At 41.7% G+C, this 23,964-nt stretch overlaps 1 protein-coding gene across 4 annotated transcripts; it reads left to right on the forward strand.

Annotated features, from left to right (window-relative positions):
* Nucleotides 1–282: 282 nt before the first annotated feature.
* On the forward strand, nucleotides 283–21,264 carry ap1b1 (adaptor related protein complex 1 subunit beta 1). 4 transcript variants are annotated; one of them, XM_086111346.1, is made up of 24 exons: nucleotides 283–416; nucleotides 2,668–2,728; nucleotides 3,023–3,128; nucleotides 3,214–3,349; nucleotides 3,534–3,779; nucleotides 3,860–4,050; nucleotides 4,132–4,353; nucleotides 4,479–4,599; nucleotides 4,690–4,785; nucleotides 5,219–5,334; nucleotides 8,505–8,670; nucleotides 9,003–9,101; nucleotides 9,202–9,461; nucleotides 10,124–10,325; nucleotides 10,457–10,477; nucleotides 10,659–10,745; nucleotides 11,159–11,188; nucleotides 11,264–11,401; nucleotides 11,481–11,626; nucleotides 11,707–11,836; nucleotides 14,816–14,900; nucleotides 15,173–15,259; nucleotides 15,644–15,798; nucleotides 20,212–21,264. In XM_086111346.1, the coding sequence occupies exons 1-24, from the start codon at nucleotides 297–299 to the stop codon at nucleotides 20,284–20,286; spliced, it is 3,096 nt and encodes a 1,031-aa protein (XP_085967472.1). In that variant the 5' UTR covers nucleotides 283–296; the 3' UTR covers nucleotides 20,287–21,264. The 4 variants fall into 4 exon arrangements, with proteins under 4 accessions (XP_085967472.1, XP_085967473.1, XP_085967475.1 ...); XM_086111348.1 differs by lacking the exon at nucleotides 283–416 and adding an exon at nucleotides 552–703; XM_086111347.1 differs by lacking the exon at nucleotides 10,659–10,745.
* The last annotated feature ends 2,700 nt before the right edge of the window (nucleotides 21,265–23,964 follow it).

Here is a 23,964-nt window from a genome sequence, read left to right on the forward strand (position 1 = left end):
AGTTACGTGTCTGGTGAGTGTTCCCTGGGAGTCACGTGGGATTTGTGACCCTTGTGGGGATAAGCAGATCAGAAAATGGATAGATGGATGGATGGACACTCTACAAATCAATTGATAATTATAATTTTGTGTTGTCTCTTAATCATTTTAACAGCTTTGAACCCTTTAGGAGTCAGTCAAGGTAATGTCTACGTTTAATGGTCCAACCATTGAAGGCAATTTCTGGACAGTGCTACTGTAAAATTGTTTTATATTCCCCCACCCGTTCACTTGAGCAGACTTGTATCGATCTCTCCATGTGTGTTTACAAACGTTATTTTTGTGAGAAGACGGAAGTGTACCGAGTGGGAGGAGACGAAGGCAAAAATCATCATCATCATTATTACCAGCACACAACTCTTCCTACACCTCTCGCGGTAAGATGTCTCGCCAAAATTACTGTATCGACGGTGTAATTTTTTTATTCCAAAGTGCGCACTAATTCGCTGTGTGAGTTTTAAAATAGGTCGTCAGATTAAGAGCTTAACTATCCCAGCAAAAGCTTCCTTAAGCCTGTGCTTAGAAGGGCATGTCTCAGCCGATCGCGTTGAAGAAGTGGCTACCTGACACTGACAGCCGCAGTAGCAGCAGCTGCTAACATTAGCACTTAGCAACTATCATTCATTTGACTGTAAGCATGCAGGAATGGGCCAACCAACTTTGCGTAAGTAGTTGGCAAGAGAGCGTAAATACGCGAGCAACCTGGAACACGCGTTTAAGAAACTTGTCGGTTAAAATGTTTTTTTTTCCTCCCAAAAGTCTCTCCTTGCTGGATTATCAGGCGTCTAGTCTGCTATGCTATCGCGTTAGCTCGATTCTAGCGAAGCTTTCTGTGCTATCTCTGGCGAATTGAACAAAGGGTCAGTTCGCGTCAATGACACGTAACGCTAGTTTGAAAATCACCAAAACGTGGACGAGCAGTTTGGTGTCAGTTTAAGGTGTGATCTGTCATCTGTCGCGGCTTTGCAAAGTAGCTAGCTAGACAGTATCGTATTTGGTCAATTGAGGCCAACAGCCTATCCTGACGTTGCTTATTAAATAATTGATGTCAGGATGTCTTTTCCCCCAAGCATCTTATTGTTACAGATAGTGCTACAAGATAGTACCCGTGAAGACTTTCCAGCTGCTTGCATCATTACTTGTACTTAAAAGTTGCCTCGTGCAAGCAACTATGTACGATGCCAAATAGAATTTTACTTCGAATTTAAGTTCAGTTACTTATAAACTACACGATAAGAGTATGTACGTAAGCGCGGTACTGCCAATGTGGAGTCACTTTTAAAACATTTAACGTTTTTTAATTTTTAAAACTCGTACTTCATTCTATGGCTTTTGACTCAACGTGAGGCTGTATTGTTTGAGTGTTTTGTGGTGTTTGCTGGGGGGGGGGTTGTCACCGTTTTTGTATTGTATGGCGATTTTTTACTCTGTGTACAGTACTTTGTTTGCCGCAATGGTTGTTCGAAAGTGCTTTAAAAAGTTGAGCTGACTGGGCTATGTCTTTCAAATATACTGCAGAGTAGTTCGAATGTATTGGTAAAGTGCAGTATTGCATACGTGCAAGTCAAAATGCCAAGTGACATGATGGGAAAAAATGCTATGGTTTTAGCATTTAGTCTGTTTTACCAGTACATGCGAACGGCTTTGTCAACATGTTCAAACGACTTTGTAGTGCATACGGACGACTTTTCTCTCTGTTCAAACAACATAGCCCAGTTAAATCTGTTTACCTCAAATTGGCAGTTCCATACTTAAGAAATAATGACATTTCTAAGTAAAAAGAGAGAGAAAGTCTCCACACCCACCTTTGTGGCATATTCTATATCTATATATTGGTTCACTCAGCTTTGAAACATCACTTGACTAAAATCAGAAAACAGGTGAGCCATGATTGATTGTTATCTGTACTCTGAACAACTGATGTCATTTTCAGTCAACATCAAGTGGCAAAATTGCCACCCCCTGACATAGATATTAGAACAGGTGGATTTTGCAGCTTAATTTGTATTCCACACACACTATTAATCAGGACACCGTGTTCAGACTAATGGGGTGGCATAGAACAAAGATGCATGTTGCACATACAGCACATTTGACAAAAAAGTTGTACTTGACTTGATACTTGAAGATGATTTTTGAGTTGACTTCCCCTTGATGACAGAAAATGTCTAATGTTTGGGATCGTTTCACACTCAATAAAAGAAGCTTAAGTGCAGTTATTGCAACGCTTTCTTCAGTTACACAACCGCATGTCTACGGTAAAGTTAACATTGTTATGCCAATAGCCCTGTCACCACCAGTGAAAATGAATTGTAATTCTTCCACAGGAAGTTGGAATAGGGGGAGGATCAAAACAGCCGTTGTACTTTCAATCGTTTTTTTGAACAAATAGTAGGAAAATACAGTAAATACAAGCACATTCTTAGACAACTTGCTGATGGCCTTGGAAATGTTTGCCTTCTGCAGCACAATCCATTGTGTTCTCATTTTGTTGGATCTGTGGTTTTCCAGAAGGCAGGAAGTCCTTTCATTTCCCAGTGCTTGCACTTCTAATTTTTCCTGTTGCTTTTGTGCTGTTTTTTTCCTGGAAGATAGAGGTTCATCTTTTTCATTTGTTTGTGATATTAGGAGAACCGACAATTTGGATCCAAGATGACGGACTCAAAGTACTTTACCACCACCAAAAAAGGTTTGTCATATGTAAATGGTTACCTTCTTAAAAAAATACATTTCACTTATTGGTCTTCTTTGAGTCATTGTGCCAATGAAAATCTGAACCAATGTGGACATAATTTATTATATTTACTTTTTCCAGCTGTTCACCTTCGTAAACTACATCCCGTGTTGCAATTGTATTCTATAAATTTGACACAAGCACTTGGTAGCTTCATTACATTATGCAAGTGTGTCCAACTGTTAAGTACCTGTTAATTCTATGATACTGCCCTTTCAAATGATCTCCTGACATTTTTTATTGATGCAGGTGAAATCTTTGAGCTCAAGGCTGAGTTGAACAGTGATAAAAAAGAGAAAAAGAAAGAGGCAGTGAAGAAAGTGATTGCATCTATGACCGTTGGCAAGGATGTCAGGTAAGCCACTGATGACCGGTCAGGTTGATGATTACCCTCCATGTTTATTCTGCACTTACATACAAGTACGTTGTTGCCCTTTTAGTGCCCTGTTTCCAGATGTTGTGAACTGCATGCAGACGGACAACTTGGAACTGAAAAAGCTGGTCTACCTCTATCTGATGAACTATGCCAAGAGTCAGCCAGACATGGCCATCATGGCTGTTAACACCTTTGTTAAGGTACATGACCATTAAGTATCTTTCTAATCTATTTTTCCTTAATATAACTGGTTCATGTCCGTAATAAATGGATGATGAAATATAAGTTTTCTTTTTTGCAGTACGACTTAAAATATGTGGAAAAATTAGTTATCAGCACAACGTCAATTGACATTTAGCACTTTTGTTTTTTTTAACTATCCAGGACTGTGAAGACCCAAATCCCCTAATTCGAGCACTGGCTGTTCGCACCATGGGCTGCATCCGCGTGGACAAGATCACCGAGTACCTGTGCGAGCCTCTAAGAAAGTGTTTAAAAGACGAAGACCCCTATGTGAGGAAGACCGCAGCTGTGTGCGTAGCCAAACTCCATGATATCAACGCACAGCTTGTGGAGGATCAAGGCTTCCTGGACACCCTCAAGGACCTTATCTCTGACTCAAACCCCATGGTACAACTCAATTAGGCCAGCATGCTAGTTAGCATTGGCTACGTATTACCACTGATGCTACTTCAATGCTCCATGTTCAGGTGGTTGCAAACGCAGTGGCAGCGCTGTCAGAAATTGCAGAGTCTCATCCCAACAGCAATCTTCTGGACCTAAACCCTCAAACCATCAACAAGTTACTAACAGCTCTTAATGAGTGTACAGAGTGGGGGCAGATCTTCATTCTGGACTGTCTGGCCAATTACACACCACGAGATGACCGGGAATCCCAAAGGTAAGAGGACTGCACAACATCCACCCTCTCACTTCCACTCTCCCCACCTTATTTTTATCCATTATCCCCTTATTTTACCAGCATCTGTGAGCGCGTCACCCCACGGCTGTCCCATGCAAACTCTGCTGTGGTGTTGTCGGCTGTAAAAGTTCTCATGAAGTTCATGGAGATGTTACCCAAAGACCTGGACTACTATGGAACCCTACTGAAGAAGCTGGCCCCTCCACTGGTCACTCTCCTCTCTGCTGAGCCCGAGTTGCAATATGTAGCATTGCGAAACATCAACCTCATCGTACAAAGACGGTAAGTCTGTCAACAGTCTTTTTGTCACATCCATATACTAAGCAAGCTGGGTTTAGTCATTTTTTGTGTCCGTGTTTTGTTACATGCATGTCAGATGGTTAAAATAATAAATGTTGACCTTTCAGACCAGAGATTTTGAAACATGAGATGAAGGTTTTCTTTGTGAAATACAATGACCCGATTTATGTCAAACTGGAGAAACTGGACATCATGATCCGCTTGGCATCTCAAGCCAACATCGCCCAGGTATTTACTGCCAACAATACTGAAGCCTTTTTCGTATCCTCTTGTGGGTGGACAAAATTGTATCCTGATTATTCATCTGTCTTGCTGCAGGTGCTCGCTGAATTGAAGGAATACGCCACCGAGGTGGATGTAGATTTTGTCCGTAAAGCCGTCAGGGCCATAGGACGCTGTGCCATTAAAGTAGAGGTGAGATAGTAATATGGATGCAATAGATTGTACTATTTTAAGTACAACACACTGTTTAAAAGCTAGCCGTGGTGGTTCATTTTAATTTTGCTTGTGGCTTGACTGGTAATAATTACTTTAGCACGAAAAACCACCTATGAGCTAAAAAATATTCCTCTGTATTGATATTTGACTTTTATAATGTAAATTCATTTCTAACCTGCAAAGTGAAAGCCAGTGAAACTTGGGTTTGTATAATATTTTCATGGGTGAGCTAGACACAAATGGAGATATTTCACTGTCATTTTGACTGTGTTAAAAATTCTTCCTTTACATCCTTGATAAGATACGGATTTTTCTCATACTGGATCACATAAACACAGTTATTCCTGTGGGCATATTGTATAGGGTTAATGGCCATGTCATGATTAATAATGTTATTTTCTGTCATTAGCAATCTGCAGAGCGCTGTGTCAGTACACTGCTTGACCTCATCCAGACAAAGGTCAACTATGTTGTGCAGGAGGCCATTGTGGTCATCAAGGATATCTTTCGCAAGTACCCTAACAAGTAAGACAGTACACAGTTGGGTTTGGCTAGGTTTCTCCTCTTTACCTGAAGGGTGCATAAAGTGCTTTTATTAATTCTCTTTTGTAGACTGTAGCATCAGCACAGAGCAGAACTGGATGGGGGGGCACATAGAATTGGACATCCTCAGATTCGGATGAGGCTTCTTTAAAATGTGCAGAAAATCCAATATGTTTTGGATAGCTTATAAAGCAGCTGTCGCGTACATTAAAAAATTGTCTGTACCTTGTCAATTAGGGCTGTGCGATATGTCTAAAATTTAATATCCCAATATTTTTGCTAGATTCTGAAATGATATTACCTTTGGTTCAATAAAAACATATACCGGTATATACAGTATACTTTTTAAAGAAATAACAAAATATCAATCCAAAGGGATGCGGAAAGTGTATTTTTTTTCTTTAGAACTTTTTGACTGCCGTCAACACGAACAAAGTCAGCAATAAATTGAAAAACATTGCATGGGTGTTGCATGGAAATAAGACTGTAAAAAAAAAATCAGATATAGTCATTAAATCGTAACGGAGCATTTACACCTGCAGGTTAAATCAAGCCCTATGCACAGTTTGGATAACTTTGGTTGGATATCAGAATCAGGCCTCTTCCACATGTGGCTAAAAATCCGACATCTATTCAATAGACGGCATACTAAAGCGACTGCAACAAAATGCACAATTTGAATGATCCCTGTTAATGCCAGCCTGAAGTCACTGATGGTGATGTAAACACTTGGGTTTGAACCAATTAGTGACAAGTCGACGCTTCAACTTTACTACTCCGCAATGACTGAGTTTGAAGTTGATTAATTGCAGATCACATGTTTTGACATTAATAACAGTCACCTCACTGAAATCGAGCTCAGGCATGTGGAAATATTGAACTAAAATGAGACTTGTACCACGTTGTCTTCCAAAAGATGTGTACAGCAAAACACAAGTGCTGTGAATGCTCGTTTGAAAAGCCCCCTGTCAATGTTTAACTGGCAAACAACTAAAATCCTCAAAACAGCCATCGGTGTATTTACCAAATGGCTTTCTGTCACAGTGTAAAGACAGAGAAAATACTGTCGCTTCTGTTTCGGTGATGAAATGAGAACAAATAGTGCTTGATCAGCCATCTTTCTTTTGAAAATGAATGGTGAATGTTGGCCATATTTATGCCCAAAACAAAGCATTCTAGATTGTGTTTCAGTTAAGCCTTCACCCTACAGACACGCCGGCAAGCTCCTCTTTCTTCATCCAGTCACCCCATCTGGCTCACTCATCCAATCACAAATCACAGTCAGACACCTTTACTGCCTCATAGACCGTCAGAACGTATATCACTCCACGGACAATCCACGTAACACGTCAGTAGCAGAGTCACTAGAATCCATTATTACTGAGGTTTTATGTTTTACGATTACAGTCCTGTGGCAAGTAGCGACCTTGCACTTGTTTTATATGAATTACAGTTTTTACCATTTTTAATTCTCTGCATGTCAATAAAGGTGTCTGTGAAGGCATGAATAAGTCAAGGTGTGGGGCAATTGCATATCAATCATGTATTTATTTTCAGATATTACAATGCAACTCAAAGTGCTTCACGTTCTTAAAATCACCCACCACCGACAAGCTTGCACCAAACAAAAGATAAAAAGTGAAACATGTACAAGAACAATGATTGCCTTGATCTGTCCGAATGTCTGTGGTTAAATGGTTCAAAACTCCCCCTCCCCTATCAGCCCATTAAATCGATGTTGCACACCATTTATTGCACTAAAGGCAAAGCGATCGATGGACAGCAAATGATAAAGGTCATCACGAGACATCGGAGAATACCTGTCTGGTCACGTTTCATCTCTCGGTGCATGTGTAGGCGAGTTGACCATTTACTGCAGGCCATTTTCCACGCTATTAAGATGTTCTTCATGCCTGTTGTAGCCCAACTCCAACGCTTCACATTGTCGTACAATTACATTTGTGTGACATACAATGGCAAGACTTGAGGAGTAACTAACAACTCCATGCAGTATAGTCTACCTCGACTTAAGAATAACTGCTTGTGAGTTTTATGAAATATTTAACCAAATCACCTAATTTTGCCTCACGCAAGTCTGCTACCTGAATCCTAATACATAACTGGAAATGCCTTAGATGGGCTAACAAAACCAGTATCAATATTGCTGTATGCGTAAAACCTTTACACCACTTATGAATGAAAACAAACGGTAGCAACATATGCAGACAGCGGACAACCATACAGCCATATATTCTTTGTACTCTGAAAAGCAGCATCGTTGTGATGTTTTTTTGTGTTTCATCATTACATCTACATGTGGTATTTCTGTACGGTTATGTAACTTATGTACTGCTATACTTGAGTACTCTTTACTGATTATCAACAAAAGTATTCTCATGCATTTTTGCCCATTTTAACAATCTTTGCCATGCCCCAAGGAAGGGAATGGCATCTGCGGGGTGGGAGGTGGCAATGGTTACGTGTGATTTAAATATGAAAGGTTTATTCCATGGATTGGTAATTTAAATGATGGAGGGGGGGGGGGGACTATACTTCCTAGCCAGTTGTCTCACAAAAACGCCATTGTAAATATGGATAAAATATGTCCATACGTCTCTTTATTGAACCAATGTACATGAGAGTAGCCTAATGTATTTCATGTTGAAGGCGTATTTAAACGATCCAGCCGTCAACAACAAAGCACTTGAACAATTAATATATAACCACAGACTGTGAATTACCATTCAAAGACGGTCACAAACTGCTGAACAGTGAGCCAAAATGACGTGTAGGAACTCATTTTGTGCATTTTTCCACAAAAACCAACTCACACGAAATTTTAATATTGGCCAGGTACTATGTTTGTCCTGCAAGTCATTTCAAATTTGCAAAAAAATTATTTGGCCTTGTCACGTTGTACTACAGTGTTTCCTCACATTTTGCTGATGATAAATTCCAAGTACAAAAATTGTCTTTTTTTTTCCTCCAAATGTATTTATGGATTTTAATAATCAAGGGGCCTCTCAGAGTGAGAGCAATTGTCCATCCCTGGTTTATTCATTAACAAACCAGTCCAACTGGATTTATAGGCACAATGTATCTCTTTTCTCATGGATTTATCACTATTTAAGTGCATCTCATGACATTTGCAGGTATGAGAGTGTGATTGCTACTTTGTGTGAAAACCTGGACTCGCTGGATGAGCCGGAAGCGCGTGCAGCCATGATTTGGATTGTGGGGGAGTATGCTGAGCGTATCGACAATGCTGATGAACTGCTTGAGAGCTTTTTGGAGGGTTTCCATGATGAAAGCACCCAGGTGGGTTCAAGAGAATGCAAGCTGATGACCATTTTAATGTCAATATGCAACCTGGGCTCACTGTCACGGTTGGGAAATTCGGCTTGATTGCTTTAATTGCGCACAGTCTAATCTAGCTGTCAAAAATGTTTTGGCATTTATGAGAAACCTGAGCAGTCGGGTGAGCTTATTGTGATGCCGTGTGCGTGAATAAAGGCAGTTGTAAAAAAAAAAAAATAATAATAACGGGCAGATAGATTCCCTCTTAACAGTTAACCATGGGCAAAGTAAATGTATTTCAGGTAATTGTTGGAGAGATTTGAACATGTTCTTCTTTTCATTCTGTGCTTCAGGTGCAGTTGCAGCTTTTAACAGCCATTGTTAAGTTATTCCTCAAGAAGCCAACTGAGACCCAAGAGCTGGTGCAGCAGGTCCTCAGTCTGGCAACTCAGGTAAGATTACACCAGTTCCATGCCAGTAATTCAAGTGACTGCTCTTAATTGAATGGACATATGGATATGAATGTTTCTCCCCTATTGTATCTTTCTGCAGGACTCCGATAATCCAGACCTTAGGGATCGAGGCTACATCTACTGGCGTCTGCTCTCCACTGACCCAGTGGCTGCTAAGGAGGTGGTTCTGGCTGAGAAGCCTCTGATCTCTGAAGAGACCGACTTGATTGAACCCACACTGCTGGAGGAGCTCATATGCCACATTGGTACTCTGGCCTCCGTCTATCACAAGCCACCCAGCGCCTTTGTTGAGGGCAGCCGTGGTGTTCAGCACAAGAGACTCCCCGGCAGTGCTGGATCGTGAGTTACTCTCCTGTTTGAGCATAACACTGCAGGCACAGCACATCTGAAGTGCATTTGCATTTCCTCTGAGTACTTCAAATTCTTTGAATGAAAATGATGAATCATGGTGATGGTTCCTGTAAATTCCTAATGAATAAAATCCTAGCTTGTCATCCATCCACAACTTCATCAGAGAAAAACAAAGAAATCCGGACTGTTCTCTTGGTTCTCTATCGCTGTTTACTTCAACATTAGAGCAATGTTAGGTACGTTTTTTCCAGGATGACAAAAATATAGAATGGGTGGAATAAAGGGAGAAAGAAAGAAACGAACAAGCTGTGGTTCCACTCCATGCTTGCTTGACCCCATTGCCCTCCAAATATGAACACAATGACATTTGAAAACTTTGAGATTATCCACATATTCACTGCATGTGTAGTGAATCCTGTGAACTAATTACTTATTGTAAACATTAACTATCGACATTTTAATATTTAATCATCTAATACTGTAGCCCCTATTCATCAGCATGAACACGAATCCCATTTTATCCAAATATGAATTAACATATTTGGCTCCTACGGTTTTGAAAGAATACTGTATTTATTGACCCCAGCCTGGAAAGCAAAGTCTTCTTCCAGACGGGGCTGACATTTGACTTTTCTCACTCTTTCTGCTAGCGGGGAAAGCGTGGAGAGTCCAGACACAGGTTCTGCTCCTGTTGCTTCTGAGGCACCCCCTGCCGTCATTCCATCCCAGGACCTTCTTGGAGATCTGCTCAATCTAGATCTGACACCTACAACCACAACTGGACCGCCACCACCCTCCTCTGCCATGCAGATGGGTGCTATGGACCTTCTAGGAGGAGGACTGGACAGCCTGGTAAAGCCTTTCAACAATTCCTTTTAATTCTGCCTCCTGTGCTGTCTTTCTTTTTTTATTATACTACTATGCCGTTTTAAAATTATGGTCACAATATGTTTTTCCTCCCTTGTTCAATGCTGCACCTACAGATGGGGGATGAGTCTGAGCCGGTAACAACACTGAGAGCAGGGAACATTTTGAGACCATTTTATTAAGCATTAGAATGAATTTGTCAAACTGTGATTTTTTTTTCTTTTAAATCATGCATATCATTTATCACCTATTACCCCGATATACTGTATATGTAGTTGGAACCAGAGCCCCATCTCTTGTTTCTCATCTTTCAATCAGCCGCCCGTTCCCCTGCGAAGGGACTTTCCTCAATCACCACAGTCCCCCCATCATTCCCCATCGCCCCCAGATTACAGCCCAACTGAGGTTGGTCCAGGCGACCTCACTTGCCAGAGGCTTGAATTCACTCTTGTCCCATGATGTACCACCGTGACCTCTAGATTACTGTACCAGTTCACCTGATCTGTGCCTTCGTTAATGTTTCCAGTCCTGACAGGGTTTTTTTGGGACCTGTTACCTATGTGTATTGTAGTAGCACCCCACTTCCTACACTCAATAGTTTAGCATTATCCTTGTTTGATGTCATCACTACATCACGTTCACCACCGTTAGCAGTGTATACTCAGCCATAGGTGTACTGTATGCCCAGTGAAATGTTCTACCTGCCCCCCTAGTGCCCATGCTTGCAGCTGCTCACTCATCATCCAACCACCTCAGACCTGCACAATATCACTTGATGTTACACAACTCAATAACCAAACTTTTTGTTTCATTTCCAGCTTGGTGGAGACCTTGGTGGCAGTCCTGCTGTAAGTTGTTATAATTTACCTCAACCTTCGAGCGACTTTGCACCGATCAACTGATTTTTGTTTTGTGACCTGCAGATGACAGCTGGCTTTGGTGCACCGCCCACTGCCGGACCGCCTTCTTTCACCGCCCCTGTAAGTGGGGGTCTTGACGACCTGTTTGATCTTGGCGGTGGAGTGGGTATGCCAATGGGAGCCTATGTACCTCCTAAGACGGTGAGTATAAAAAATATGTGCTGTTGAATGACTTGAGAACACCGCCGGTTTTCTTTTGATCGAAATGTCCTTTCTCTAGCTTTGGCTTCCAGCTATGAAGGCGAAGGGTCTGGAAATTTCAGGCACATTTGGTCGTCGAGCTGGGGTCGTTCAAATGGAGATGACCCTCACAAATAAAGCGATGAGTGTCATGACTGATTTTGCCATTCAGTTCAACAGAAATAGGTACACCCTGTTAGTTAGGTGTTGCCAGTGAATGTATACATTTCTGTCCATAACACTCTTTTGCTCCTCTCCGGCTTTAGTTTTGGTTTGGCTCCTGCTGGTCCTCTCCAGGTTCTTACTCCAGTTAGTCCTAACCAAAGTATAGAAGCCGTCCTTCCTCTCAACACTGTGGGCCCTGTCATGAAGATGGAGCCTCTCAACAACCTGCAGGTAACACACTCAAAACGTTTACTTCTTCGGATGAGGGTGGAAGACTTGCTGGGTATTACATGTATCTTTTGAATTTTTCTAGATCAGTTATGTTCAACTAAATGTTATTGGGGGGCCACAATTTTTCTTCAGTGCTACTTGGTGAGCCACATAAGACCATGCATTTCCTAAACAGATGCATGACAAAAGTTTCATTTTAAATATGCACAAAATGTGTGCCGGCCCACGAATATTGAAAAGCTGCAAATAATTGATGGCCATTGAAAATCATTGGGAAAATGTGAGAGGCATTTTTTTCACTTTTTTTTTTCTTTCATGAGTAAACCCAAAGAATTCTCCAAAATAATGATACACCTTCAAAATGTGTTTTCCACGAAAAATGGGGATTGGCTCCTCAAAAATAAATAAACAGGAAAAATAAATGCAGAAAGAAATTGGTGAATCCGGCGATGCTAAACCGTAAATATGTAGGGGTCCTCTCTAGTACAGGAAACATGTTTCTAATTTCCCCTACAAAAAAGTTGCCCATCTCTTATCAAGAATCATCTCTCCAAGCACCACCCTTTCCAGTGACACACAAGTGTGATTGCCTCATGATAATCTGATCATTTTAAACAGTGGCCTTTGTGTTTAATTTAAACATGTCATCTGTATTAGTGATGTTTAGAATATCTAATGGTAATTAAATACTAACCAATTTTATTTATATAGTTTTTTAATTACTTTACATATGCTTAATACATAGACGTGCGACACTAAAATAGAAGATGAGAGCTTCTAGAAAAAAAGGGCAATGCAACCAGTGGCTACTTTGTTTCTCTATGCTGTTCTCCGGCTTTCTACTCTGCTTTGATGGGCACCACTTTCTTGTTTCGACACCCTCTTTGAGAATTTTTTTTTTAAGAAGCTTTTGTCATTTTTTTTTGTGCTGTTGGAACGTAGTGTGCCAGAACATTATTTTGAGTACTTTTTAAACCACTGATGTGTGGTTGCAGTTTTTGTAGCCTCCACACTGACTGAAACCTTTTATGGCAAATATGCACATTCAAGAGAAAAAGATACAGCGGCTTTGAACAGGGGCATTGTGACTGCAGGCTATTCATAATTAATGGCAGTCACCTGCCGCGTTGAGCGGGGTGCCAAACCCCCAAGTGATCAGTTTAGCTAAGATAGCAGATTGCTTCATTAACTGCAGCCTCTTTAATCATTCATTAGCACTTCCACTTTATCTCCCTGGCTCTGTGTTAAAAATGTTCTTCTGTTACTCATTTAGGTGGTCTCAGTCGCAACTTCTGTCTGATTTCCTATAATCCCAAAGAGCAGATGTTAAATTGCTTCTACACTGTGTAAACGAATTGCTTGTTCATTCAATCTTACAAGTTCGCACGCTGTTGGCAAGTCAAGTTAAGTCAACTTTATTGTCAAATATGCTTTATGTGAAACATACAGCATACAACAGGTGTAAGAGTAGTGGAAACTGCTGTATTTAATCAGGGGTTTCGCACTTTTGGTACGGCTTCCACCATGGAAAGTTTGGGCGTGCATTACTCGGTCAAAATAAAGATAGAAGTGATGGAATTGGACATATTAAGCCTGCTCCACACCATGCAATGTGACTGAAAGCGACTGAAAAGAACACTTGATATGACTATCGGCTTGTCCCATCAGGAGTCACCACAGCGAGTCACTCACATGATTTTTTTTGGCTAGGTTTATACACCACATGAAGAACCCACCCTTTTATTTTTATTTTTATTTTTATTTTTTTAAATCCAGGCTTAGGACCGGCAATGGCTGGGTATTGGGAGATCTATTCATGAATTAAACACATGGCGTCTACACCAAAGGAGCTGTATGTACTGCATTACAAGAATGTACAATTACACTCCCATTGCGTGACTGATCTGAACAATAGCACACTGATTACAATCGGTGATTCTCAGCAACACGCCACCTGACATGTTGCAATGGAAAAGCTGCGACTGCTAGTGTTCTTATTCGGAATCATTTTAAGGTTCTACATCATGTACTGTGTCAGTTTTCTTATTTAACAACAAGCAAGGCCTGATTGTCAAGGAAGAAGTGGATCGCTCTTGGCCACATATAACCATTCCATGACTGAACTTGCGAATTTTTCCGACGCTTTGCTTTTCAAGCCACAGGATAGCGGAAATTCGAAATATAGTTCATTGTTTTTGTAAAACACAATATAGCCATGCTGCATATAATATATTGGTACAGCTTGGCGGTGGCCAGCTGGATCGCGCCTCGTACCCCGAAACATCATTATTGTTGTGAAAGATCATGTGATGCGACATGGTATTTTTGATTGCTGTTGTATCTGCGATGTTGCAATGCCATTTGGCGGCAATTCGAATTTCGAATCACAGCAAAATTAGTTGCCGCTTGTCAGAATTAGTTGCACAACCTCAATTCAGTCTCATTTGATCATGTTGCTTGGTGTGCAGCAGCCCTTATCCAAAGTGGCAGACAAACATACATTTATAATTAACAAGTTTTTGGCTGCCCTCGCCGTCAGAGAGAAATTTATTCAACAGTACGTTTTATATATTATTGAGGCTGTAGAATTAGTGGTAGCCACTCCCATCACAGAGTAATTAATTTACTATGTTTTATAAATTATTGAGGTTGTAGTTAATGGTAGAGCTACACTGCACTGCCTCGTACTGAAATATGTTTTTGTTATTTTTCTTCAGTGCTAAATAAGGTAATCAGAATGGGAGATCCATTCCAAAATAGAACACTATTATACTATTTTTATTTGAAAGGCAGGCTGTGTACATGGGCCTGATGTAGCTGGAGAGTTGCTCCTCTCGTGAATAAAATTTGTGCTAATGTGACATAAGGTATGTGTGACTAACGAATGATATTTCACACAACACTTGACAAGTAATTATTTTTGCATTGCTTTCTCCTGCTATCTTCTTCCATCCCACTTGAAAACCGCCGGTCTCATAGGTGGCCGTTAAGAACAACATTGATGTCTTCTACTTCAGCTGCCAGTATCCCATCAGCATGCTCTTCGTAGAGGACGGGAAGATGGGTTAGTGCTTTTGCTGCAGCTCTTCACTTCAATGCCCTCAAATCCCTCTAATGTAGCTAGGGCGAGCATCTGTCAGTAAAAGCCTTATTGGCAGATTGCCTTTTAGATGTAATGTGGAGGTTCAGACTGTATGCGATTTTTATACATGTAGATCTGATGTGTGTTGCTGTTGCGTCCCACACCCAGTATCCCCATGCCAATCTTATTTGATGATCTTGTCTCATTAGCACTAAAACTTTGGACTTACCCAGTGCTTGTCTTTTTATGTGCAGAGCGACAGGTGTTCCTTGCCACGTGGAAAGACATTCCGAATGAAAATGAGTCCAAGTTCCAGCTCAACGACTGTCATCTTAACGCAGGTGAGAAGGAAGGACTTTACCGTAGAGTGGCGTCACAGATCATATAGCCCAACTAAGACAGAATTAATTTGTATTTATTTGAAGTAAATTGCATTGAACCACAATTCATTAGCATCAGTCAATTTTTGTGTTGGATACTTGGTTTTATGCAACCAATTAAGGATCTGAGCTTGAGAAGAAATGCTAATGACATCTTAATGGATATTTTCCTTCGCAGATAATTCTTTTTCTTGGAAGGGGAAAAAAATGAGTGTTTTATAGTCAGTGCATCACATCAACAAGTCAGACCTTTTGTGTGAAGACCTTTTATTAGTGAGTTAGTGACTATTTGTAAGTCCTGACCTGCAGTCATATTGTGGCTCAGATGACTCTTTGTTTTCAAAGATGCGGCCTCAAGCAAACTGCAGGGCAGCAACATCTTCACCATAGCCAAGCGAACTGTGGAGGGTCAGGACATGCTCTACCAGTCCATGAAACTCACCAATGGAATTTGGGTGCTTGCGGAGCTTAGGGCCCAGGCAGGAAACCCCAACTACACGGTGAGTTCACACAGAGTTTCTTAACATTTTCAACATAAGGCCAATACCCAAAAAGTTTGTTCTCTACACCAAGGCCAACCTTATATTATGTCTTGCCTTAATGTCAGTATATACATATCAATAAATTACATGAATCAAAATGTGCTATGTCAACCAATAATAAGTCAGGAATTTGCTATGGAAAATCACATATTTCACTTCATTTTCACTGGCCACATCCAAGCCCGAGTACCTCCAGACCTGTTCAAACAAGGGCTCCCCTAAATAGGACCTGTCGGCCGAAAGATCTCAAAATGCCATGATCCAAAGAAATTCAAGAACAGATGAGAATTAAACAATAAGAATATATCAGTCTGAAAAAAGGTCGTTTACAAAGCCATTCCTAAAAGTCTAGGACTCCAGTGAATCATCATGAGAGCTTTTATCCACAAATTGAGAAAGCAACGAGCAGTGGTGATTTTTTCCACAAGTGGCCAGCTGAACAGAAATTACCCCAAGAGCTCAGCGATGACTCATTCAGGAGTTCACAAAGGAACAAGGACAACATCTAAAGCAGTTGTTACCAACCTCCTCCCAATGATCGACCCCCTTGTGACATATTTTCTTCAGCCAAGTACCCCCGAGCCAGCGCAAAGCATTTTTGGATGGGGAAAAAAACCAAACTGAAAAACACAGCGTGCGTAGCCGTCAGTGTCTGACTTACTAACTTTTGGAGCTCCATTTGTTGTGGTATTTTTACAACTGGAAATTAAAAACATAGGTATTTTTGCTTGATTAAAGATACAAAACACAAAACATATTTCAACTTAATAAATGGCCAACTGGTTTTCATTTTTAGAAAATCAACATTTTACACTTAAATATAAACTGGGCATAGCAAAACACCATTTTCCTCTAGAAACATTAGTAGGAATTTAGATTCGACCCTTGTGAAAATAAAGTGGTTCACATGATGGATAAAACAGGCATGGTTTTGCCACCCCTTAATACGACCAGAAAACTATGGGGCAGTAGTTTCAGATTTAATGAATTTATTTGAGAGTTCTTAAGACAATTTGAGTAGTCTCAGCAATCTCCTTCTGACCTTTCTTTTTGTTTAACGGTAAGTCGAACTGTAGATGAATGAGGGAATCAATGGAACATTTCTATTGACAGGAATCTCTTCTACAGTGCCTGACTAGAAAACAAATGGGGAAAAAATGAAAAGAGTAAGAAGAGAGAATAGATACTGATGTGCAAAAATGAGAGCGTAGGAAGAGAGTGACTTGGAAGGCAGGCGATGATTGCTCTAAGATGGCAATATTAGTTTGTGTATGTGTGTGTGCATGCTTGTTTGGTGATGCTTTGTGTCTGAGCTTGTCTCAGCCTTGATAGATCATGTTTAGCTTCGACTTTCTGGAAGATGGTTCCTGATTGGCATCCTTGCTGTGACATCCCGGCTGCTGCTGCTGCTGCTCACATTATTATTATTATTATTATTTGTCTTTTCTACCGAGATGACTCCGTTTGACAACGTATTGTTCTTTTTCAGTAATCATAATTTTAAACTGTTGCACACCCATGTGAGAAATGCGGTATATATCAATCAAGTCACGCACTTTATTAGGTACAACTGCACAATGTAATAAAATACAATGCAATAGCTGCATCAAAAACTGCGGCAATATGGCCTTATGGTGTACAAAGTAGTTTTTAATAGTATAGAACGACACAGCAGCATCGTATGTAGTGCATTTCTATTCTACTAGATAAAATGTTTAATACAGCACTTCCATGGGATCTCATTTAGGATGGCGGATGTATCGTATTTTCCGCACTATAAGGCGCACCTAAAAGCATTCAATTTCCTCAAAAGCCAACAGATTCAGATTCAGAAAACTTTATTTATCCCCGTGGGGCAATTAGGACGTAACGGGCACGCTCTGCACAAGAAACATGAAAAACAATGACGAACATGGGATACAGTGCAAATGGCCTATCGGTACTCGCTGTGTGCACAGCGCCCCGAGATCTTAGTTCAGAAAGGAAACCACTAGGGGGGGAGAGGGGGTAAAAAACCAAGCTCGAACTATCCTCTTCTGAGGATAATTAGAGTCTAGGAGAAAAAAGACCCCAGCACGTAAAGAAGCATATGACAGTTACAACAAGTAGCAAGACATAACATGTAATGAGGAGGGGGGGCGCAACGCGGGCCGACCGGCGAGCTGCCCAGTCCATTCGAGCGCTCAGCAGATCAGTTCACGTCACGGGAAAATACCAGGAACAATGAAGGTGGTGATGACAAGGGTGTATATGCGCGTGTCAGGCCGCAGCTGCTTCGCCAAGGTCAACAATTCCAGACAGCCTTGAGTCCGTGGCCTGTGTCTCTTCAATGCCGTCGATCAGCCAAATCCGCGATTTCTTTTCTGAGCGCGGATCCCAACTTCTCCAAGTTGTTCTCCATCTTGCAATGACGGTCCAAAACCGCATCCATTTTGCGGTTGAGCTCAGTCACCGCTTGGGTCTGAGTGTTGAACATCCGTGCCATGCCATCCATAAAGAATAAGAATAAGAAAACCTTTATTAGTCTCACAATGGAGAAATTCCCAATTCACAGTAGCAAAGTTATGAAAGGAAGAAGTAGAACAACAAAATATAGGAGCTGCTGGAAAGGCAGCCACTCTCGCGGCGCCATTTTGAAGTCAATATAACAAAAATAACACAACATAACACATAGGACACAGACAGTCGTACCAGTAAAGACCGGCAGCTTCTTCACTTCCAATAAAGCCGCTCCCGTCGGTTGAATTTTGCGATAGATCAGGAAACTGCTAACACCAAACAGCAGCATACCTGCTATCAGAAGGCCGATAATGTAGATGTCTTCCACATCCTCAGCGGACAGTATTGACAGGCACACCATTCTCCACTTCCTCCAGGGATCTAGGGTGTACCCAGCAGCAAATGTCCCTGAGGGGCAAGTAGGCTCCCCTCTGCCTGCGCTTCTCGTCGAGAACATTTTGTTGATGGCATCGAGGGACCAGCCAACTAATTCCATGATTTGTTTTAGGATGAAAGTACGGCAGAAGGCTAGGAAAGTCAGACAAGGACAGCACATAGACTGAGTGGCGAGCAGGGGAGAGGGAGGGGGAGGGCAGGAGCAGAGCAAAAAAGCGTCCGCCTTCGTGGAGAGCCAAGAAGAAAGTGTGCCTTATAATCCGATGCGCCTTAAATATGGATCAATATTCAGATTTCTTGGACGTAGTGTTTTAAATATTCTGGAAAGCGCTTTGTCACAGCTGCAGTGGTTGTGAAAGCTCTATAGAAATAAAGCTGTATTGTATTCCTTTAACGTAACCAACTGCAGCCACTATTGTAGCTTTTATTCTATGCGCCTTATAATGCGGGGCGCCCTGTATGAAAACAGTTTTGAAACAGGCCATTCATTGAAGGCCTGATACTCCAAAGCGCCTTATAAGATAAGATAAGATATCCTTTATTATAGTCGGGAAAATACGTTAACTAATGAGTGGACAGGCCATTGATTGTTATTCCTTGTGTCTTTGTGAGCCACAAATTGAAGTTAAACCACATTTAAATGGATGTTTATTACTTTTAATATATGCCGCTAACTGTTTGCATTTGATGATTTCGCTTTCTTTGACTTAACTTTAGACTCTGCATTTTGTGTGTGTGTGTGTACTGTATGTATGTGTTTGGATGCTACATTGAGGTTATTGCTCATTAGCGATGAAAAGAAAAGCTGGTGCTCCGTGTTCACTATTTGTTCTGTCACTTGCCTCCGAGCTGCTGGCTGCTTGCACTTTGTTCCTTGGCACGGCACGTTCAGGCTACGTCGGCAGAGGCTATTTTTAGATGAGAAAGACAGTCAGGCCCTGCCACTGCGTTTTTTTTTTTTAGGCCTATGTTGCACTCTGGAAAAAATATGTTAACACTAATTGTTACAGCATCTGAACACAGAGGTGAAATAGTTTCACTTTTGCAGCTTTCTCCCTTAAGAAGAAACTTGATTGGCTTCAATTCTTCCATGACGCTTTATGTCTTGCCCTTGAATATTATAGTCCCGTCCGTCCCACTTCTGCACTCCATATCTCTACTATGAGTGAATGAGTTTGACTTTAGACACTCAACATCGAATTCTGCAAGCGTAGAAGTAAAATAGGAGAAACAAAGCTGAGTTGGACATGTTGGAGAAATGGGGCGCATCTTTTGGACACATTCTCATCTGCTATCTCGTGTCCCCATAGCAACTGTGCGACCAACTGGAGCATACACACTTTTTATTGTCTGCACCAAATCCTCTGAAAGTGATGAACGAAAAAAGCAACCTTCGAACATAAATGGACATCAACACTTGCTGTGAATTTTCAACCTGTTGCCGTGTGGTTAAAGCCTGCTTCTGATCTTTCTCAGGTCTCCCTGAGATGCAGAGCCCCCGAAGTTTCCCAGTGCGTGTTCCAGAGCTATGAAGCGGTCCTGAAGAACTGAGAGAAGGGGGGGGCAAAACAAAAAAAAAATGGCGGGCCAGATGCTGGCCGTCTGCTTCTCCTTGTGGACCACGTCACACTGATTTGCAGTGCCGGACACTGGTTGCCGCATACTCTCTGTCTTTCTACCAGCTCCTTATTGGTTTTTCATCATTTATTGGCCCCATTTAGATTCAGTTTCAACCTAATTGAGTTTGTAAGTATCATTATCTCCTTCTAACTGAACGAAATAATCCAAATGTGCAGGTTGAGCTCTTGGTCCGACCTGAGACACCTGTCATCTTATTGTAGAGAATCAACAGAATGCCGGCTTGGCATTCACATCACAATATATTTATTTAGGGTGCTATGTGCTGAATTGACCTCCTCCCAGACCAACCCTCAAGATGCTCAAAAGCTTCTTATGCACGTGTGAGCTTCAGGCAGATGGTCTTGGCTTCATTAGTATGTTTGTTCATGTTTTCTTTCCTTAGGACAGCCATATCTGGACTTTGTATCGACTGAAACAGCCCTCTGAGTTCTGTTGTAGTCATTCCATTCTTTAATTTTCTTTTGGTAGATGTGTCTGTTTGCATCAGGGCAACACAATGTCAACTGAGATGAAGGCTAAGAAAGACTACGTGTAAATGATGAAGTGGCTGTTCTTAACACTAAAGTAATCAGTGTGCGTCTTGGTTGGCTCAGACAGCGCTCAGTTTCTCGCCCTTGTACTCTGAAGATGAATTGGATTTCTTTCTTTCTTTTTTTTTCTTTTCGGTCACTGCACTGATGGCCTTTTCATCAGCTCTCCGAGGTGAACGCATCTATCACCTTTTATATCGATTGATTCGCAGGTGGCTCTGTTACCAGTGTTTGTGGAGTCATCTCATGTTAAAAACAAAAGAACAAAAAAAAAAGCAAATGCCGAATCACTTTTTTGTGTTGTTTGTCCGTTGTGCGTACATCATCCAAAATAGAAATATTAAAAGTCTTGATCAATTCTGCCGTGCTACTTTTTTTCCAGTTCGTTTTAGGCCACAATTCATCCCACTGAAGTTATAGTTTTGAAAATCTCCCAACTAAAGCCGAATGGAATTGACGAGGTCTTTCAAGTATTCTCCTGACCAACCCCCAATGTCCTGCGTCAAGGTCAGCAGCGATCTAACCATAACTGGTGCACTGCTTCTGCCTCCTGAGATGCCGTAGAGTGGACCAGAATTTCCTCATCAGTGACCCTGCCTGAGTTTTGGGATTATCCAAAACCGGTACCTAAAAGTCGCAATAGTACTCCTCCTCCAGCTTGACATATTTTTTCCCCGCTGGTGTCCACCATTAGTATTTGGAAATCGCTGCCATGTCAGGCAACAACCACTATGCAGCCGCAGCTTTGGTCGGCGCCTTAACAGTGGAGGCGTGGAACATGGCCCGTAAACGTTTAATGTCCCTCAGCTCCCCAGGGACATGGTCAAAGTTCTGATGGTGAATGGAGCTTCTGACGGGGAGGTACTCTGAGCTGCTGTTTGATGCATAGCCAAAAACAAGTCAGGAAAGCAGAAAGCATCTACCTTTTTGTCCACCGGGCCAATGTACAGCCACCAAGCACAGGGCAAGTCGAGAGTGGAAGAGAGTCTGTCCTTCTCAAGTATGCAGAGTCTGACGATAGCTTGTTGGAACCTTTCAACCTTCTTGCCAGAGCTATGAGGTTCTACGTCCCTGGAGAGGTGTATTCAGTTTCTCACGCTCAGACTCTCTTTAGCAACCACCCAGCTGACACTGCAACCTTAGCCTCGCCCAATAGTGGTGATTGAAGGAAAGCGGGACTCACATTGTCTTTGGACTGTGCCCCGCCTGGCCAAATGGGAGTAGGCCTGTCTCCCAGGGGCTCAGCACCTTCAGGCCTGCCTCCAGTATGGGGGAGCCTTGGTGACCTCCGTCCGGACAATTTACCGTATTGGCCCGAATATAAGACAGCCCTGATTATAAGACGACCTCCTCTTTTTCAAGACTCAAGTTTGAAAAAAGACTTTTTGAACACCAAATTAATTTTTATACAGAAAATAATTACATCTGAAACAAATGATTATAACAATATATTTGAGAAAAAAAGCATCTTGAAGTTTACACAATAACTTCTCCTCAGCTGCCGGTTAACCTGGCCGATCTTTGACCAACTTTTCTCCAGATTGTCGCTATGTTTCTCCATTTTCTGTTATCTCTTCTATTATTTTCTTCTCTTTTCTTTCTTACCGCTTTTTTTTATTTTTCTTCTTTGTGCTACCGCTATTTTTATTTTTATTCTTCGTGACAGGGGTTCGCTTTGGCCTGGGGAGTCAAGTTCAGAATTTGCTTCAATGATATCTGGCGCCATCTAGCATCATGAATGGGTATAATGTCTAGACCCCGAATATAAGACGACCCCCACTTTTTCAGTCTTATTTCAATGCAAAAAACACCGTCTTATATGCGGGCCAATACGGTACTTTTGTCTACATCGTGGGAGCAGTGCTTTGACCCATCCCATACTTTGCACTCTTTTGTCTTGAGTGATCCTACCAGAGACACGAGTATACCTTGGATCATTTCCCAACCCCTCTCCCATGATAAGGTGATGGCTGCTTTTTGTTTAACTAAACGACGGCATCAAACACGTATCTCACTGGACATTTGGATTATTCCCTGCGATTCCAGTACACAGTGTTTGAAAGTGCGGATTATGAGAATAAAATTGCAATTGCATAGTTGCAAGTTTGGTAAATTCACCAACCCCTTTGACTCAAATAGTCGTAGATCGCAATAGATCACTGTTGACCTTTTGCATCCAGACGTGGCAAGCGTCCTCCTCAGCTCTGCATACAAAGTTAGCCTCCTCTTTCTCGTTTTCAATTTCCACAAACCTCTTGAGCTTCATCCACTCCTGCTGAGTGCTCCTCACGTCAAAGCGGCTGCTCTGAGAGACCGTTTAGGGTCTGTGCCGTTTAAGCTTTGCGCTCCTTTTCAGGGAGCTCACCGCGGATTTCAGACCTGTCACTTCAAGGTGGACATGATGCGCCCCTGGGCAATCCAGATCACACGCTGATGCGCTGACTTCTTTGTCCCTCTGATCACTATTGCGACTTTTGTCTCTGCAGACGATCAATAAGATTGATCAAGTTTTGTAAATGCCTGCCCACGCAGGGCGTCGCTGAATTGGACACAGACTCCTGCAGTGCAGTGATTGACTTTGCACTCACAAATGCAGTGATGGATCAAGTATTTATGGGGTCCTGAAGATCATTTGACCGTGACGTCACATCTGCCTGACTTCTGGTACAATGGTGAAATTTCCACTGGATTGTATTTTGGTGTTTGTATCACCTATTTTATTTTTTAGTATGTGCAAAGTGGTCTCAGGGCTCCAAGCAGCCACTTGGTTCTCTTATCTGGCGAGCCGCCTCTCTTTATGGAATATTTTCTCAAAGATGTCCGAATTCATCACTTACACATTCTCAGTCAGTCTACCACCTCCCTTCACTATCAATGACATACAGCCACGCGGTTGTGTTCGCTCACTTATCGATTGTTTTACTCTCTCCCCAATGATTCAGTGAGTAATATTAGAGATCATTATAGCGAAAACCCAATGGCAACCTCAAACACGCAGAGTATGATCTATTTTTTTGGGGGGGGGGGGTAATTTCATCAGCAGCTCATTGCTGTGCAC

Source organism: Hippocampus guttulatus, chromosome 5 (assembly GCF_054856545.1).
Source record: "Hippocampus guttulatus isolate MCC_2025c chromosome 5, RoL_Hgut_1.0, whole genome shotgun sequence".
Taxonomy (NCBI): Eukaryota; Metazoa; Chordata; class Actinopteri; order Syngnathiformes; family Syngnathidae; genus Hippocampus; species Hippocampus guttulatus.

What these genes read in the sequence shown, in the direction of transcription:
- ap1b1 (XM_086111346.1), top strand. Translation starts at nt 297, where the DNA reads ATGTGTGTTTACAAACGTTATTTTTGTGAGAAGACGGAAGTGTACCGA. An exon ending in GCTGTGCCATTAAAGTAGAG is followed by an intron (nt 4,786 to 5,218) that starts GTGAGATAGTAA and finishes TTCTGTCATTAG; the next exon opens with CAATCTGCAGAGCGCTGTGT. An exon ending in CAGATTACAGCCCAACTGAG is followed by an intron (nt 10,746 to 11,158) that starts GTTGGTCCAGGC and finishes TTTCATTTCCAG; the next exon opens with CTTGGTGGAGACCTTGGTGG.